This window comes from Momordica charantia (assembly GCF_013281855.1).
Source record: "Momordica charantia cultivar OHB3-1 chromosome 5 unlocalized genomic scaffold, Mcharantia_2.0 BLBB01000005.1, whole genome shotgun sequence".
In the NCBI taxonomy this organism is placed as follows: domain Eukaryota; kingdom Viridiplantae; phylum Streptophyta; class Magnoliopsida; order Cucurbitales; family Cucurbitaceae; genus Momordica; species Momordica charantia.
This window is the reverse complement of record NW_028275163.1, coordinates 20,540,485-20,557,110: the sequence shown is the minus strand read 5'-3', so window position 1 is coordinate 20,557,110 and position 16,626 is coordinate 20,540,485. Positions and strand designations below refer to the sequence as shown.

Genomic DNA, 16,626 nt, shown 5'->3' with positions numbered 1-16,626 from the left:
TGTATTTTTTTCTTTGGAATCATCAATTAACCCTCTTACCAGTCACTTACTGGCTTACGGCTCTAACCCTGATGGAGTTTTGTTGCTTTCTTTTCGTAGGTTTCTAACTCGTTGGTCATAGCCAATGGTTTTACACCCGCTGTTGTTTTTGTATTTTTACTTCATCTCATGTTTTAACGGTGTTAGGCCAATTGACCCGCTTCTGGTTTGGCCGTGTTGAGATTGTTTAATTGTTCTTTCCAAACGTGTCGATTAAAGTAGATTCATGCTTCGTCGCACATGATCGGCGTCGAGTGATGGTCGGACCCGAGCAGTGGTCAGTCCACGAGCCGTGTTTAGTCGAAAATAAGACCTATTAACAAACATAGGCTATCTCGTAAAACCGCCGACTAATGTAGATATGTGCCCGTTCGCACTTGGTCGACGCCAACAGTGGTCGGACCCGAGCAGTGGTCGGCCCCGAGCCCTGCTCGGCCTGCTCTGTATAGCTGGTTTTACCGTCACCGTGTAGGATTGGATTTACCAAGCTTACGTCGTTGAGTAGCCGTAGTCGGTACCTGTTGCCCCCTACTCTCAATTGTATTGTCGATATCTTTTGAGAGTACGCTTGTAGACGAGGCAAAGTATTTTATCAAAAAGTCTCTTGGTATCTCGTTTTGGATTTAAGAGATACAGTTGACAGAGAATCAAATAAATAGGTATTTTATTGAACACAAGGAATTATAATTAGAAATCTTGTTAAAAGTAGAAAACAACCATATTTGAAGGAAGAAATAAAAGATCAACAGCCCCCCTTAGTAGAAGTTCTGTCGTTATCCCTTATTGAGGTATAGTAGCATTCCCGTGACACTCGTTGTTCTCCTTTAATTTCTCCTACCCCACCCGGTGTTGGGAACTTCATGGATTGGTGATATGTGGATGATATTGCTCTGAGCATATGCATCGTCGGTCTTCCCAGTATTGGGTTGTAGGAGGATGTGTAGTTAACGACCAAAAAGTCCACCATCTTGGTGACACTCTTCGGCCCACTTCCGAATGTTACTGGCAACTCTATCCTCCCTTCGGGGATGACCCGTTCTCCCCCAAATCCTACCAGTGGTGCCGGACTACTCTTGAGCACCTTTTCTTCTAGATCCATAGCTTTATAGGCTGTCCAGGAGATGATATCCGCCGAGCTGCCTCCATCCACCAAGACTCGATGTACTTTAACATTTGCTATCTTCAACCTGATAACAAGTGCATCGTTATGAGGGTGAAGGAGGTGAGTTGCTTCGTCTTCCGAAAATTCAATTGTCACCGGCCGGTTTGTAGTATACGCGTGGTAGACCTCATTTTGCTCGCGACTCGTCCTAGCTTCACGCACATTTGCTTTCCTTTTTCTCCCAGATTCTCTTTCTATGGGGCCCCCCATTATAGTTCGAATCTCTCTTGCGGGAGACTTGTCGCTTTCGCCGTTCTGGGTCGCTTTAGGTTCCTCTAAATACTCCTTGAGGTAGCCCCTTCGGATTAGTCCTTCCACCTCTTCCTTGAGATCAAAACAATTCTGAGTTGCATGACCATGATCCCTGTGGAAAAGACAATATATGCCTTTGCTGCGCTTAGCTGACGGGGCCTTCATCCTCTCCGGCCATTTAAGCAACCTTTGGTCTTTGATCTCCATCAGCACTTGCTCGATTGGAACGGTGGTCGGGGTATACTTTTCAAATTTTCGGGGTGGATCTTTCTGGCTACTCCGATCCCTCTTCTCCCATCTCGACCCCTGCGGTTTATCTCCCGACCTCTCCCTCTTTGGGTCGGTTCGCTTTCCGTCAGGTTCCCTTTTTGAGTAAAGAACTCACCAGCGCTCATGTACCTCTGAGCTCGGCTCAGCGCCGCCGAGAAGGTGTTCGGTGTTCTCTTTCCGAACGAGAATGACAAATGTTCATCCCTGACGCCGGACATGAAGGCCAACAGAGATACAGCGTCTGTAAGGCCTTCTACCTGCAGCTTCTCCTCGTTGAACCGGGCTACATAGTCGCGTAGACTCTCTATCGTCCTCTGCTTAATGGTTAAGAGATAAGCCACGGGTCGGCTCCAACACCGCCCCCCTACAAACTGGGTCACGAATGCTCTGGCCAAGCTCTTGAAACTCAAGATTGACCCTCGTTTAATTGTCGGAACCATATTCTGGCCGACCCGTTTAAAGTAGTCGAGAATACCCGGCACCTGGCCGCTTCCGACACTCCGTAGATATCCATCCATTCCCGATAAGCATCTAGATGGTCTACTGGGTCGGTCGTCCCGTCGAATTGCTTCACCGTGGGTAGGTTGAATTTTGGAGGGACCTTTTCTCTCATGATTTCCTCCGTGAATGGTGAGTCGGCTTGATCCAGTAGTTCTTCGAGGTCGAATCCCTTCTCCTTATGGCTATGTCGCTTCTCCGAGGACTCTGGCCGATCTGCCGGTTTGCCTTTGTCGAGACTTATCGGTTCAGAGTTTCTGTCATCATGGTCGCTCTTGCCCCCATTTGGTGCCGGGGATTTATGTTGCTTTTTCGTCTTTCGAGGGTCGAAAATTTGGGTTCGTCGCCTGGTATTTCCACCTATCCGCAACTTGCTCCCTGCACTGTTCGTTGACTCCTCGGTATCGCTTTCCGCTGGGCCCTTCCCCTTTTTCAGGTCTCTGACAAGGGGCACTTCGTCGAACTCCTGTCGCTCGAATTGTCGAAGGACTTGGGTCATGCGTTGAAGCATGCCCTCTACCTTGTCCTCCAAGACCGCGAACTGCTTTTGGAATGGCTCAGGGGTCGTTAATGCCTGCACCTCGGGCAACCCCTCCTGACGCTCTTGGTTTGGCTGGCTGGTCCCATCCTCGGGTCCTCCAACCTGGGGTCGCCCAAGTTCAGTCTCCTCTTGGCAGAGCAGTTATCATCAAAGCGTCGTGGACTCCTCTCTGGTGTCATGTTGTTCAACTGGATGCTTTAAGTCGTTCCCACAGACAGCGCCAATTGTTGATGCGTGGATTTCGGTCCTCCGGTTCTCCTCCTCGCACCTACCAAACTTGTTGATCCAGGACTAGTACCTGCAAAACCAGATGAGCTAAACCGATGCGACTCTAGTCACACGGGCTCCGATGCTTAAGTTAGCAGGAGGATAATGTGAAATGTAGCTAGTTTTAGATGCCCTTACCTCTAAGGCTGGATCGCTACTTATAGTCGTCAGGTTGTTCCAGAACATTCCATAGGTAGCTAACCCTAATTTCGTTGGCGGGCCTGGGCGAAACCGTGGATCGAAGACGAAGGGTCGCTGGAGGGCCGTGGGCCGAGCCACGGGTCGGGACCGAGCCCATCGCGGCCCAGTGGCTTCCTTCCGATCTTCAGCTGTACCTCGACTTTCGGTTTCCATTGCATAACACCATCTAATAACAAAGTTCATTTCACTTGATCTATAATTTTATCAAACTCAGTTTTGCTAATGCAATGCAAAGGTCAAATTAACACAATTAATTTTAAAATGTATTTTATACCATGAATGAATTTAATTATTTTGGTTAGTTTGTGTGGGAGTTAATAACTTTTAAATAATTAATATTTAAAATGTGTTAACATTTTAATCAAATTTACTGGCCAGGTAAAAAAGAAAAAAAAGAGTTAAAGTTTAATGGAATTTGGATGGTAATTAATAAATAAATCTAGTTAGCACTGTAAGAAATGAATACAAATTACATAAATTATTGATAATACTTATTTTGTGATAAATTGCATGTCGGATAAATTTGTATAAATAAATTATTAAAAAAATAAGCAAACAAATGTATTAATTTTTTAATTTTAATTATTTCAATAAAATAGTTAATATATGAATTATCTATTATTTATATAAATTCAAAATCTAAAAAAAACAACATTTTAAAGGTTTAACAAATATCATCCAAACACACGTTTAATAAACCCAGACTTAACAGCACTATTTTTTATCCTAATTTAACAATCCTCTTCAAACCTGCGAACCAAACACCCTAATGATTTATATAAATTACTACTATTTCTTTCATAGAATTTCCCTATTATTCATGCATTTACATATTTTAAACTAAAACAAACAAAAATTCATAATACACAAATTAAAATAGATGTTTTGAAAGAATAAAATCAAAATCAACCATAACAAAAATTACCTACATCAAAATAGTATCTAAACTAAAAAATTTAATGACTGGTTAACACAAATGTGGAAAAAAAAAAAGTGAACTAATAATTTAATTTAATTTGGAAAGGAAAAAAAAAAAGAAAAAAAAAATCTAAGCCTTTGATTGGACCATCCAAAACTTGGATCTAAGCCCAAAGTCCCATCCCATTGCAGCGACAACACCGCACAGTACACACACATCTCTGTTTTCCACCTTCTTTATCTTTTCTTCGCTCCTCCTTCAAGTTTTCGACACCCATTTTCGCAGACAACAGTCGCCGCCACTCGCCTTCTTTCTTGCTTCTCCCCTCTCAATTCTTCACTCGCTCATCTGGGTATTGTTTCTCTTACTTTTTCTAAATTCTAATCGTTCTTCTTTATCCTGTTTTCCCAATCCTCTGGGTCTCACACTGAAGTTGTGATGAGAGGCTTGAATTGAAGACACATCAAAACTGTATTGTTGTTCTTGATTTTCTTGCCCATTTCGCGGAATTAGCTCCACAGAGTCGAGAGCAATTGATGAACTATTTTCCACTTTCGGTTCTTGTATGGATTTCGGTAATTGGGTGTGCCGCCATTTTTTGTTTGGATGATGTAACTATGCAAATGGGGTTTGTTTGACGTTTTTTTATCAATTGCTCTCCGGGGTGGTTTTCTTTTTTGTTGATTTTGCTATGCTTTTGGAAATCAAAGTGCGATCATCTATCTTGTTTTTTCTAATTGTTTCTCGAGTTGTTTAGTTAATTTATGTAGATATTGATAACTTTCAGATGGATTTGAGAGATAATAGTGAAAGATGTCTTCTGACAGTGGACGCAGATGAGGGAGAGGAAGGGATAGAGGGAGGATCGTTTGAGAGTCCAGCAGGAACAGAATTAATTGAATGTGATGGAGATATTATTCTTGAGCCTTATGAGGGCATGGAATTTGAATCTGAAGATGATGCGAAGATTTTCTATGATAAGTATGCACGTCAGGTGGGATTTGTTATGCGTGTGATGTCCTGTCGTCGCTCTGAAAAAGATGGGAGGATACTTGCCCGGAGACTTGGATGCAATAAAGAGGGGTATTGTGTTAGTATCCGAGGTAAATTTGGGGCAGTTCGGAAGCCACGGCCGAGCACACGAGAAGGCTGTAAGGCAATGATTCATGTAAAGTATGATAAGTCTGGGAAATGGGTGATCACAAAATTTGTAAAGGAACATAATCATCCTCTCGTGGTTTCTCCTCGTGAAGCTCGTCAAACCATGGTGCGTGTTTCTCTTCCTCAATTTTTAACTTCAATCAAACATATCATGTTACAATTGTCAATTTACTTATGTTCACTGTTACATTTGTTCATCCCTTTATTAACAATAATTGGCTTCAGTTTTAGATTCCTTTTTCTCTGACAGTCATTTCGTTGCCTTTCACTATATAAAAAAAGACTGTATTTGTTGCGGTTGTGCTTTTTGTGTAATATGCATAGCTGTTATGGAATTGGCAATAATTGGAAATGCCTACTGCTCTGTAGAATTTAGAAACATATCTGATTCATTTATCTTTTAAATATGGATATATCTTACGATTATACAAGGAGAGCTATTTCAAGAGAATAAATTGTGGAAGTGCAGCATCTTTGCCTCTACACCCCATCAACTGTTTTGATAATGAGGACTCGTCTGTAAAAATAAAAAATCATATATATTATCTGTAGTTGTTACCTTGCTTTTAGGGAGAAGCTGCTTTCCTCTCATAAATATCTTCCATCACGCCAATTCAGTCCTAGTCCTCCTGGTGTTTCATCAACCTTTCTATTCTTTGCATCCTCCTACTAACTCACAAAATTATATTCTCTCTGTCTTTTTTTGTTTTTATTGAATTGAGCCTATATTTTACATTGTTCTTGTTTTTCTTGCTCTTTTCCGCTTGCATTTTTTTACAAATCAGGGGTGATACTCATTTGGTGTGACTTTAGAGATTACCTTTATTATTGAGTGTGGAAATTGGAGGACTGAGGACATAATATATTTTTCTGTTGTAGTTCCTATGAAGTTTACAATGACCTTGCCTAGAGTTTTGTTAGGGTTGCTTTATAGCCTCCTGGCGTTCTTGAACCATTTAGAGTTCTTTATAGCCTCCTTTGGAACGGAACTCTCGTGTGTTTGATGATAAGTCCTCTACTTTTGAAATTTTTTGTAGAAATGCGTACCGCCTCGTGGTGGTGTATCAATTATAGGAAATTCTTTTGTAACTACCACCTTTCCTCGTTTAAGAACAATTGGAAAGTGGTTGTTTAGTTTCTCTTTTGGGTGGGGTTCTCTCAACCTCAGCCCTTAGGCTGTTCCTTTGGTTTTTTGTGGAATATATTGAAGTTTCTTATCTAAAAAAACATAATGAAAGTATTGTTTCTTATCCCAAGGTTTCATTGAGATTCCTTTTTTTTTCCTGGTAAATGAAACAATTTCATGGATGAATGAAATTACAATAGTGGCCCATAGGAGGGATGTACAAAAGGAGGTGAGATATTCGCAAAGCTAAGGGAAGTACAAAGAGGATTTCCAATTGGCATGAATTTGCGAAAAAACCGTAATTACAAAAATCTATGAATAGGAGCACCACTTTGAGGCATGAAGATAGATATCCCACATATCATCTAAGATAATTCTTCTCCTATAACAGTTCTCGTATTCCTTTTCGTCCATAATTTTCATAGAAGACTTGCTACTGCATGGAACCACAAAATTCTGGCTGGTTTCATTCATATCTTGAGGAGTGTGTTAGTGTTAAACTGAGGGAATTTATATGAAAATTGAGTTTGTTGGGTTATCCCCATACTGACAGAAATTTCAATGGGTCGAAGATAACAAAGGGTGTTATTTTTTATATCTGAGGACATGATTTTTTTTTTCTCAACAAGTTTAACATAGATGCAGCAAAAATTTGCAAGAGGCAGGAAGACAAAGGGGTTTTGACACTAGGACAAATTTACTTGTTCGTGTACTTCATTGACCTGTATTCCACTGCCACCTTTTTAACCCAGAGTATCGGTTTCCAGCTTGCTTTGTGAGGAGAAACCAGACCTTTTTAATGGACGAAAATGAATAGAACACTTACATGGTTAGTTCAGTCAGGTTAATTCGATCTGTTTGTCTTAGACGTGGAATAGAAATGTGATGTTTTCTTTTTTATTTTTTGATAAGAAATTAAAAAATAATCTAAGGGCAGGGGAAGGGGAGGCGCCTCCTAGAAGAACCAATGATGGACAGTCGTCCAATAGTTACCAAAAAATTCATTTAAAGACCACAACGAGGCATTTAACTGTACACTATTACAAAAAACTGACTTGAAGAAGGGTGGTTGTGAAAAGCTCTTTGATTTCTTTTGCTCCAAAGGCTCCACAAAAGGGTTCTAGCTGCCCATTACCACAGGATTTTCGTTTTGGCTTTCAAAAGCCACCCATTAAGCACTTCCATAACCCAGTCATCAGCCCTCTTTGGAAGGCAGAGGAGTATATCCAATTCCTTCATCACAAAAACCCAACTTCAACTTTTGTAATAAAAAAGACAGTGGAGGAATAGATGGTCTAAATTTTCATCACGGCTCAAGCATAGACTGCATGTCGAAGGAGACAGCCCCCAATTTTTAGAGTTTTCTTTGGAGCCTTTCATAACTGTTTAGACTTCTGTGAGCAAGACTCCACAGAAAAAAATTGACCTTTGTAGGCCAATCACACTTCCAAATGGATTTGGTCAGCGATGTTTGAAGCTTCTGGGGGGTTTCTGTCAGTTTTAGGAAGGCTGATTTAGTAGAGGCTTCAAAATTACCTTAATTTAAGGTTTCTATATAGGATTCAAATTCCCCCACTTAAATTTGTACTGTTTTCTCAGGCATGACACCCTTTTCGACAACCAATTCATTGGCGATATTTTAGCATTTAAAGGGGGGGAATGCCTCACCTAGACTAATAGAAGTTCTTAGGATTACTTTTATGCTGATTGCTAAAATTTTTCTGTTGGTGATTGACCTACTACATTTATATTGTTGTATCATGATTGAAATCATTGATTCTGGATTTTTCCTTACAGGATGAAAAGGATAAGCAAATACAGGAACTTACTATAGAGCTGCGGAATAAGAAACGGTTATGCTCGACATACCAAGAACAGCTTGCTGCATTTATGAAAATTGTTGAAGAGCATACCGACCAACTATCGAGAAAAGTTCAAAATGTGGTTACCAACCTTAAAGAATTTGAGTCCATTGAGCAAGAACTGTTGCATCCTAGATAGCCTCGCCATTGAGTGAGTATTTGATTCCCCCAAAAACAAAATATACTTCTTCATTCTGAGTTCTTTTCACTGCATCAAAAGCATCTCTTATGTCATTTATTTACAACTAGATTCTTATGCAGCGTGGTCGGTGGCCATTGGTCGCATACGAAGAACAACGAAAACACCTCCAGTAGGCATTCTTTACCATCCCCCCACCCCACGCCAAGCTCTGAGCAAGCTATAGAAATGAACGTTGCGGTATTACTTCTGTATATCATAGGAAGCGCTAGCATGAAGTAGAAGTTTTTGCAGATGATTTTTGAACGAAGAGACGATTTTACTTACCTTGATAAATGAATCTTATTGAATAACCAATGCATTGTAGAAGTTTGGTTCATATTTCCAGAAATTTTGCTGAAATTTGCTCTGCTTTGTAATATTGTTTGCATTTGATACTGCAGTTGAACCATCCAAATCCCAGCCAAGGTGAAGAGAGAAGCTAGATCAGGATTGTTCCATTATGGTTTTATTTTTTAACAGGATTTTTCTGTTAGTGTGGAAATTTGATTATTTTCCCCTATTATTATTATTTATTTATTTATTTTGCTTTTACTTCAGGTGACTTGGGTGCATAAATTGTGACCTCTCTGTTAGTTTTGTATGACTATTATGAAGTTTCTCAGTGTTGGAATTGAATTGTAAATAAGTTGTTGAAGGAAATATCGGAGTTTTCAACGTGCCCCAAAAAATTAAATTATTAAACAAAATTATTTAACTATTTTAAAACTGCCTATAAATATGTTTTCTTAATATTACTCTCAAAAACATCCTAAATATATCCTCTACCAACAGATATAATGTAATTACGCTAACATAGCTTATAGTTAATATAAATTTTAAAAAAAATGTGACTTTTCATTTTTTTCAAGTTTAAATATTCTTTTTGTTTGTTTTAGTTTCATTACATTTTGATTTTTACACATAATTTTGAAAATGGTTGTTTTGGTCTCCCATTTTAGCTCCTTACTTTTATTTATTTTAAATTTATTTCACTCGTTAATTCACTTAAATTTTGTAAATATGGATCGAAACGATCCCTTTAAAAAATACAATGATCAAAAAGAGAAGTTAATGAATAAAAGTTGAGAGTGCAAGAACTTAAAATAAATACCTAGAATAAATAAAATTGGATGAGTTGTTAAACTAAGAAAAATGTATGTTTTTTTTAAAAGGTTTGATTTGAATATTTAACGTTGGATATTGCAATGTCTTGAAATATATTTGTCAAAAAAATATAGAATATTCAAATGATGTTATTTTCTGCCAACAATCATCTCCCGTGGCCATAGCTTCGTCTGTCACCGATCCGTCGCCGGGCTACTGCCGGAGTTAGTCCAGAAGACATCCACTCATACGATGGATTCCTTCATTTCGGGCCTTTAGGGTTCGCCGGAGTCCCGACCCTTCCCGCCGACGGTGATCCCATGCTCGCCCCGTCGATCGATACTGTTTGTGGAAGAAAGAAACTGGCGTTTGTTCTCACCTTCATTGATTAGCGCCTCCAAGTGATCACTATTCCTCATGGTTTTATTGAGCCACTTCCGTGATTGACTCGAAGATGCCCATGTTCCACAAATCCTGAGGTATATTTCACTTTAATCAGACACAAATGCATTTGCTACCTGTGGCTATAATGGAGAAATTTATCAACTTTATATCTGGCCTTTCAATTTACTCTGTATTTTCCTTCTTATTTTTTCAGGAGATTAAGATGACTCAACCATCAGTGATACTTGCAACTGCTAGCTATGATCACACTATTAGGTTTTGGGAGGCCAAAAGTGGTCGCTGTTACCGAACTATACAGTACCCAGATTCTGTTAGTTCATAAATCCTTTCCTACTGGGTTTCTGTGTGTTTCATGGTTATTCTACGTTATGTTTCTCTTTTCCGTTAGGAATTTTGGAAGAATTTTTTGTCGTATTTCGAATGTGATAAATTGGAAAGTTATCACATTATCGGAGCATTATGACATGCTTAACTGTCCTCTTTTATGTTACTTGAGCATTTTAAAAGATTGGAACAAGTCCATTCTGTCAGTTCATAAAGGTGTGGCTTTGGGAAACGCAATAATATTTGAAAGACTTCACAGTTAAGAAATTTGTTTGGATGCGTGCATGATTTTACAATATTCTTCTTGATATTGCCGTTTAAAGAGTATATATGCTTGTTTAAAGACACATGATAAGTTATCAGTTGTTGTGTAGTATAAAACTGATGCACGTCTTCAATTTGACACACACACACTAACTCTCCTCTTTAGTTAATAAGGATGAGAGAAGGGCTTAGCCATCATCTTAAGGTTGAGAGACTCTCCCTTAACGCTAAGTAAGTTGGAGATCTTAATGTAGGATATTGTATGGTGGTGAAAATGTAAATTGGGTGGTTGAGGGAGCGATACATAAGTACATGCTTCTTCCATAGGATCGTGGTTTGAAGTTTTTCGTTGAAACATTTGACATGATCGATCAGGACTTCTTGGATAGATTCTTCTTGTTAGATTAAAGTTCAAAGGCTTCAGGCCTTAATGGAGAAAGTGGATTTGGGATTGTATCAAGCGCAAACTTCTCCATCATTATCAATAGCAAATCAAGAGGCAAAATTCTGTAATAGGTATCTGTCAAGGTGGTCCTTTATCTCCTTTGCTCTTCATTATTGTTGCACATTGTTTTAGTAGGCTTTCCTCTCATGGTACTTCTAAAGGCTTAACAAAGGGATTTGGATTGAGACTTGGGAGGTGAATCTCTTTCTATCAACAATCTCCAATTCATTGATGACACTGTTCTTTTTTGCATCCTCCACATACACAGCATCAATATTTTCAATGTCATCAAGGTCTTGAAGAAGCTTCCGGCCTCAAGATCAGCTAAGGGAAGTTAGAACTCTTGGGTCTTAATTGTGATGAATACAATACCAAGGCTTTAGTTGCTGGTTGCTGCTCTCATGGTATTTGGTTTAGTTCCTACTTCGGTATCCCCCTTAATGGAAAATGGAAATCGATGAGCATCCTCCTTTAGGTTCCTGATCTCTGAGAGAACAAACAAAAACTTAAGAAATGGAGGAATGTAACTTTCTCAAAAGGTGGATGACTCACTCTTATACAAGTTACACTGTATTCAACCTCTCCACTCCCCACTATTATAGATCATTGTTTCTCATACCTCATACCCATCAAAGTAACTAGCTAGTTGTAGAAATTATTTATGGGGCCTCTTATGGGGAGAAACAAAAAAATAATTGTACCTGCCATTTGGTAATCTGGAACAAGGTCAAGCTTCCTACTGATAGAAGGTTGGGTTGAGATAATCTGGGTCGGAAATAAGCCCTTTGAAGAGTAGTTATTATAGCTAAATTTGGGTCCACCTACCATCACTCATCATGATCTCTTCTCTAGCTTAGTACACTCTTAATTCAATCAAAGGTCCATAGAAATCCCTTAAAAGAATGATAGACCTAATTTCCAATAGTATTATTAAATGTTGGAAAGGGCTCTTCTACTTATTTTTTATTTTTCTTATTAAAAAAAATATATTTTTGGATCAACAGTTGGATTGTTGATACCTCTCTCTCTGGAGCTTTTCCGAGACCTTTTCACCTTTCCTACCATAAATCCTTATCCATAAAGGATTCTCCAAATGCCTCTACAAACTCTTGGGATCTTGGTTTTGGAGAAACTTTTTGGAGGAGATGGTTTGTTTTTGGTATCCTCTCTTTTTATGGATCTTGTAGACAAGGCTCCTCTGGAGAGTTTATCCCCATACCAGGATATTTGTCATAATAAATATCCAAATAGAGTCTATTGCTTCCTGTGGGAACTTAATAATGGAAGCATCAATGCACACATAAATGAAGAGACAATTGAAAAAAACTAAGAATTTTGTTCCTTGATGAGTGGCAGTGCGCTCTCTTTTTATGGATAATGAAGTTCCTTCGGAGAGTTCCTGTACAAGGAGATTTGTCACATCAATATCAAAAGAAAATCAATTGCTTCTTATTGAAACTTAGTCATGGAAGCATCAATGCATATAATAAGGCAAGAGGCAATTGAAAAAATAGAAAGAATTTTGTTTCTTAAGCTGGAAGTTCTATGGAAATGGAAGGAAAAGAAAAAAAAAACGATGGGAGAGAGAGAGAGAGAGAAAGGACTGATACCTCATTCTCTTCATTTATAAATTGATAGTTCATCAGATTTTTGTAAAAAGAAGTCATAGCTTACATTGCTTTGCTTATATTTAGTTGCGACGCAAAGAGGTATGAAAAGGAACCCCATAAAGTTAACTTTGAGATCTTGATATGTATAATATTTATATTTTTAAGAAATATATGTACAATCACTCTTTCTAGAGTTTGTATCTTTGAACATTTTATGTTCCTTTTCATAATCAATGAAAAGTTTGTTTCTTGTTAAAAAAATGTATAATATTTATTATAATGGAAAGGAATAAATATTCGATTTTAATTTAAGAGTAAGAAGAAAGACTTTGCTTGGGCAGGGTGGTAGTTCTGCCTCAGGGCTTGGCTTAACTAACTGAAGTCTAGGTAGCAGAAGTTAGCCTTACCCCTTGGTTTTTTCTGGTAACAGTTAATTGTGAATGTTTTTTACTTCCTCATTTGTCTGATTACCATAAATAACGTGCGCAGCAAGTCAATAAACTGGAGATTACCCCAGACAAAAGATATTTGGCTGCTGCTGGTAATCCTCACATACGATTGTTCGATATCAATTCAAACAGCCCTCAACCAGTATGTGACCTGCTCATATTTCTTTAACACCTTACTGCTACTATTTAATTCTTATTCTTCTACATTTTCTAAAACATCTTTAGATGGAATCCGAGTGAAAATAAGATCTTCCCTTCATTTGCTAATGAACTTGTTTTTTCTATTTTTACCCTCAAACTCCATGGCAGATAATGAGTTATGATTCACATACTAACAATGTAATGTCAGTGGGGTTTCAATGTGATGGGAACTGGATGTATTCAGGGTCTGAGGATGGCACAGTAAAAATATGGGATTTGAGGTAAAGAAAGCATTCAAATTAACGTGTCATTATTTGCTTTTATACATATGTTTGATGTTGTCTAGGCTTGCTTTCAATTTTATCTGGACTTATTTTGTTATGCAGGGCTCCTGGCTGTCAGAGGGAATATGAAAGTCGTGCAGCAGTTAATACTGTTGTTCTACATCCAAATCAGGTCATTTATCACATCTCTACTCCTCTTTGGAGTTCAATGTTACTTAAAATCCTTTTAGTTCTGCTTACGTAATGGTAAGTTGTTTCTTATCGTTATAGTAGTAGTAATAATAATAATATTGCACAAAACAGTGCACAAGAACCTCTCTTGATTGTGATTTATTTGTTTAACTTTTTGAGCATGAGAAGGAATCTTAATTTTTCCATTTTCATTTAACCAATTCTGTCTTGCTTTCTGCCGAGAGATTAAACCGAGGAGAATTAGCTTACCTTATCATTTTGCTTTTGCATTGTTTAACCAAATTTGTGTCATTTGCAGACTGAACTGATATCTGGAGATCAAAATGGTAATATTCGTGTTTGGGATTTGACGGCAAATTCATGCAGCTGTGAATTGGTATTGCTTTGAGCATTTCGTTTGTATACTATCTTAATCAAACGTGCCTTGTATTTTGTTTGCAACTGCTTGTAGATTGTCAATGAGCTTTTAATTTTTTCTGTTCTTTGTGATTTCAGTCTCTATAAGATGAAATATTACTCAAATGAAAATAACATCTTTAGGTAAAAAGTACTTGTAACTATTTATAAATAATATTGCATAAAGATTGAGATGAAATTCCCTCAGGACAATGATAAGGAAATCCAAGGACACGGGTAAAAATCTGTAGAATAGCATTAGAGCACTTCATCACTCGTGTAAAGAAGGAAGTGGTTGAAAACCCATGGTTGGGGTTAATGGATAGCCTTTATTTAAGTGTTTGTAGTCATGATGCTTCTGAATTCGGATTGCCATCCTCAAATGGATTGGAAGAAAATGAGCTCATGAAGGAATCACTTTGGGTGGCTGTACTCAGTACTTATTATAGAAGTTCAGGATTAGTTCAGCTCCAAAGCCTAATCTCAAGTGATTGGAAAAATAAAAAGAAAAAGAAGTGCAAAAGGAGAAGTTTCCTTAAGATCGTTAAATTATGGAAGGAAATTTTTTGGGGGTGTGAAGTTTTAGAGATACAAGAGGCTGTTCAAAGATTTCAGAAGGTCAGTTCGGTGGTAAAACTTATAATATTTGAAACCTCCTAAACCGAAGTTTTGTACTTTATTTACTTGGGTAACTTTTTAAATATCAACGGTTTGTTTCTTCTAAAAACGCACAAAAGTTAATTAGTCACACTGGATTATCATGTATAAATCTCAGTAATCTAGTGTGATGCCAGGTGCCAGAAGTGGATACAGCTGTAAGATCGTTGACGGTTATGTGGGATGGGAGCCTGGTAGTTGCAGCAAATAATCACGGCACATGTTATGTCTGGCGCTTGTTACGTGGCACCCAGGTTGTACCTAAATGCAGAATGCTGATTATTGTACAGCTTACAATTCAAATAGTGTGACCCCTTTTTCTCTTTCAGACGATGACAAACTTTGAGCCACTTCATAAACTTCAAGCACACAAGGGATACATTCTCAAGTGTCTTCTTTCACCTGAGTTCTGTGAACCCCACCGGTCTTGTTCCTCTGACCTAATGCATTCTCTTTTCTTTCATTTCTTTTTGTTCAACATTATCCATGTCTTTTCTTTTATTTCTTTTTGTTCCACAACTTGGATGCTTTTGCAAATTGTAACATTCACATGGCTTCACATCTTTTAGATACCTTGCCACTGCATCTTCTGACAGCACTGTCAAAATCTGGAATGTCGATGGTTTCACATTAGAGAAAACTCTTATCGGTATCTACTTCATTTATATAATTTTGTTTCTATAGAAAATATATGTTTAATATTATACTGGATCTTACTGGCGGTTAATGAGAAGCAAGTGAAGTGCTTGATTTCACAATTCCATGTGCTTTTCAGGACATCAACGCTGGGTGTGGGACTGCGTCTTCTCAGTAGATGGTGCATATCTTATAACAGGTGATTTGTTATTGACAAATGAGGTCTCAGTAGGCTCTATTTTTCTTCTAAATTGCTTTGAGAGCTCTGATCTCTTTTGACTGCATTTCTAGATAATGTAGATTCAAACCAAAGTTGTTATTTTTCTAACACATTAGTTATACTACCTGGTTTTTAACCTTAAATGTTATACGGTTGTCCTATGCCAATATCCAAAAACTGATTTGGATATTCACAATTGTAAAGAAAAAGAAACAATAATCTCAAGAATTGTGATTAGAATGAACTAACATATTTTTTTGTATCCATGAGTTTCCGGATTAGCTTGTGCACACCTTGGCTAATTTCATTATCCTATCAAACCTTTTGAGGCATTTTTCTAAAATTTTGTTGAATACATTAAGCCTTACATATATACGGTGTGCAAATAAAACCTGAGATGCTTTGTGAATGCAGCTTCATCTGACACTACCGCAAGACTCTGGTCCATGTCAACTGGAAAAGAGATGAAGGTTTATCAAGGTCATCACAAAGCAACTATCTGCTGTGCCCTTCATGATGGAGCTGAACCATCATCGGGTTGAAACGGGAGCGTTGAAACGGGAGCGACGTTTATAATGTGCGGTATGCAGTCACTTCTTTGTCCATCCTTTTGTAAATTATAGAGATTTTTGGTTGAAACTCCCAGGAGGTAATATTTATTTAAGAAACCAAGTAATATATTCTCAGGCAATAGTGTTGAATAATTTGTCAAATCTCAACTATGTTTTGATCAGTGTAAGACTTGCCAATTTTAAATTCCTAAAAATTTCTACCTTCGATAATTTGAACCAACTTCCACTTCAACTGAATAATCAGACGCAGATTGCGCATAGGGGTGTCCATGGGACCATTCCAAAGTCATAATGTTTCAAAACGAGTACACAAGAATTTAGTTGGTTTTCTAATGAAGATATGATTTAGATCATCGAAACATTTGGATATTGATGCATTAGTTAAGGTTTCCTTATTTGCTGTATATTTAAATTTTCACTCCCGTAATTGTAATTTTATGTTCTAAAA

At 37.9% G+C, this 16,626-nt stretch overlaps 3 protein-coding genes across 5 annotated transcripts; 2 read left to right on the top strand and 1 right to left on the bottom strand.

The window, feature by feature from the left end:
* Positions 1-781: 781 nt before the first annotated feature.
* On the bottom strand, positions 782-1,660 carry LOC148211514 (uncharacterized). Its single transcript, XM_088124446.1, has one exon. It carries the CDS (start codon positions 1,658-1,660, stop codon positions 782-784), a length of 879 nt encoding a protein of 292 aa, XP_087980572.1.
* Positions 1,661-4,366: 2,706 nt separating this feature from the next.
* LOC111021572 (Far-red impaired responsive (FAR1) family protein) lies at positions 4,367-9,036 on the top strand. 3 transcript variants are annotated; one of them, XR_002602847.2, is made up of 5 exons: positions 4,367-4,501; positions 4,937-5,416; positions 8,234-8,449; positions 8,560-8,677; positions 8,881-9,036. XR_002602847.2 is itself a non-coding variant. In XM_022298590.2 (4 exons), the coding sequence occupies exons 2-3, from the start codon at positions 4,937-4,939 to the stop codon at positions 8,435-8,437; spliced, it is 684 nt and encodes a 227-aa protein (XP_022154282.1). In that variant the 5' UTR covers positions 4,367-4,501; the 3' UTR covers positions 8,438-8,449; positions 8,560-9,036. The 3 variants fall into 3 exon arrangements, 1 of the variants encoding a protein (XP_022154282.1); XR_002602848.2 differs by having other exon boundaries at positions 8,548-8,677; XM_022298590.2 differs by having other exon boundaries at positions 8,560-9,036.
* A 659-nt stretch (positions 9,037-9,695) lies between these two features.
* LOC111021575 (target of rapamycin complex subunit LST8-1) lies at positions 9,696-16,388 on the top strand. Its single transcript, XM_022298592.2, has 11 exons — positions 9,696-10,062; positions 10,182-10,298; positions 13,121-13,222; positions 13,390-13,502; positions 13,608-13,677; positions 13,996-14,073; positions 14,888-15,004; positions 15,080-15,174; positions 15,320-15,399; positions 15,526-15,585; positions 16,021-16,388. Exons 2-11 carry the CDS (start codon positions 10,191-10,193, stop codon positions 16,146-16,148), a joined length of 951 nt encoding a protein of 316 aa, XP_022154284.1. The 5' UTR covers positions 9,696-10,062; positions 10,182-10,190; the 3' UTR covers positions 16,149-16,388.
* Positions 16,389-16,626: the final 238 nt, after the last annotated feature.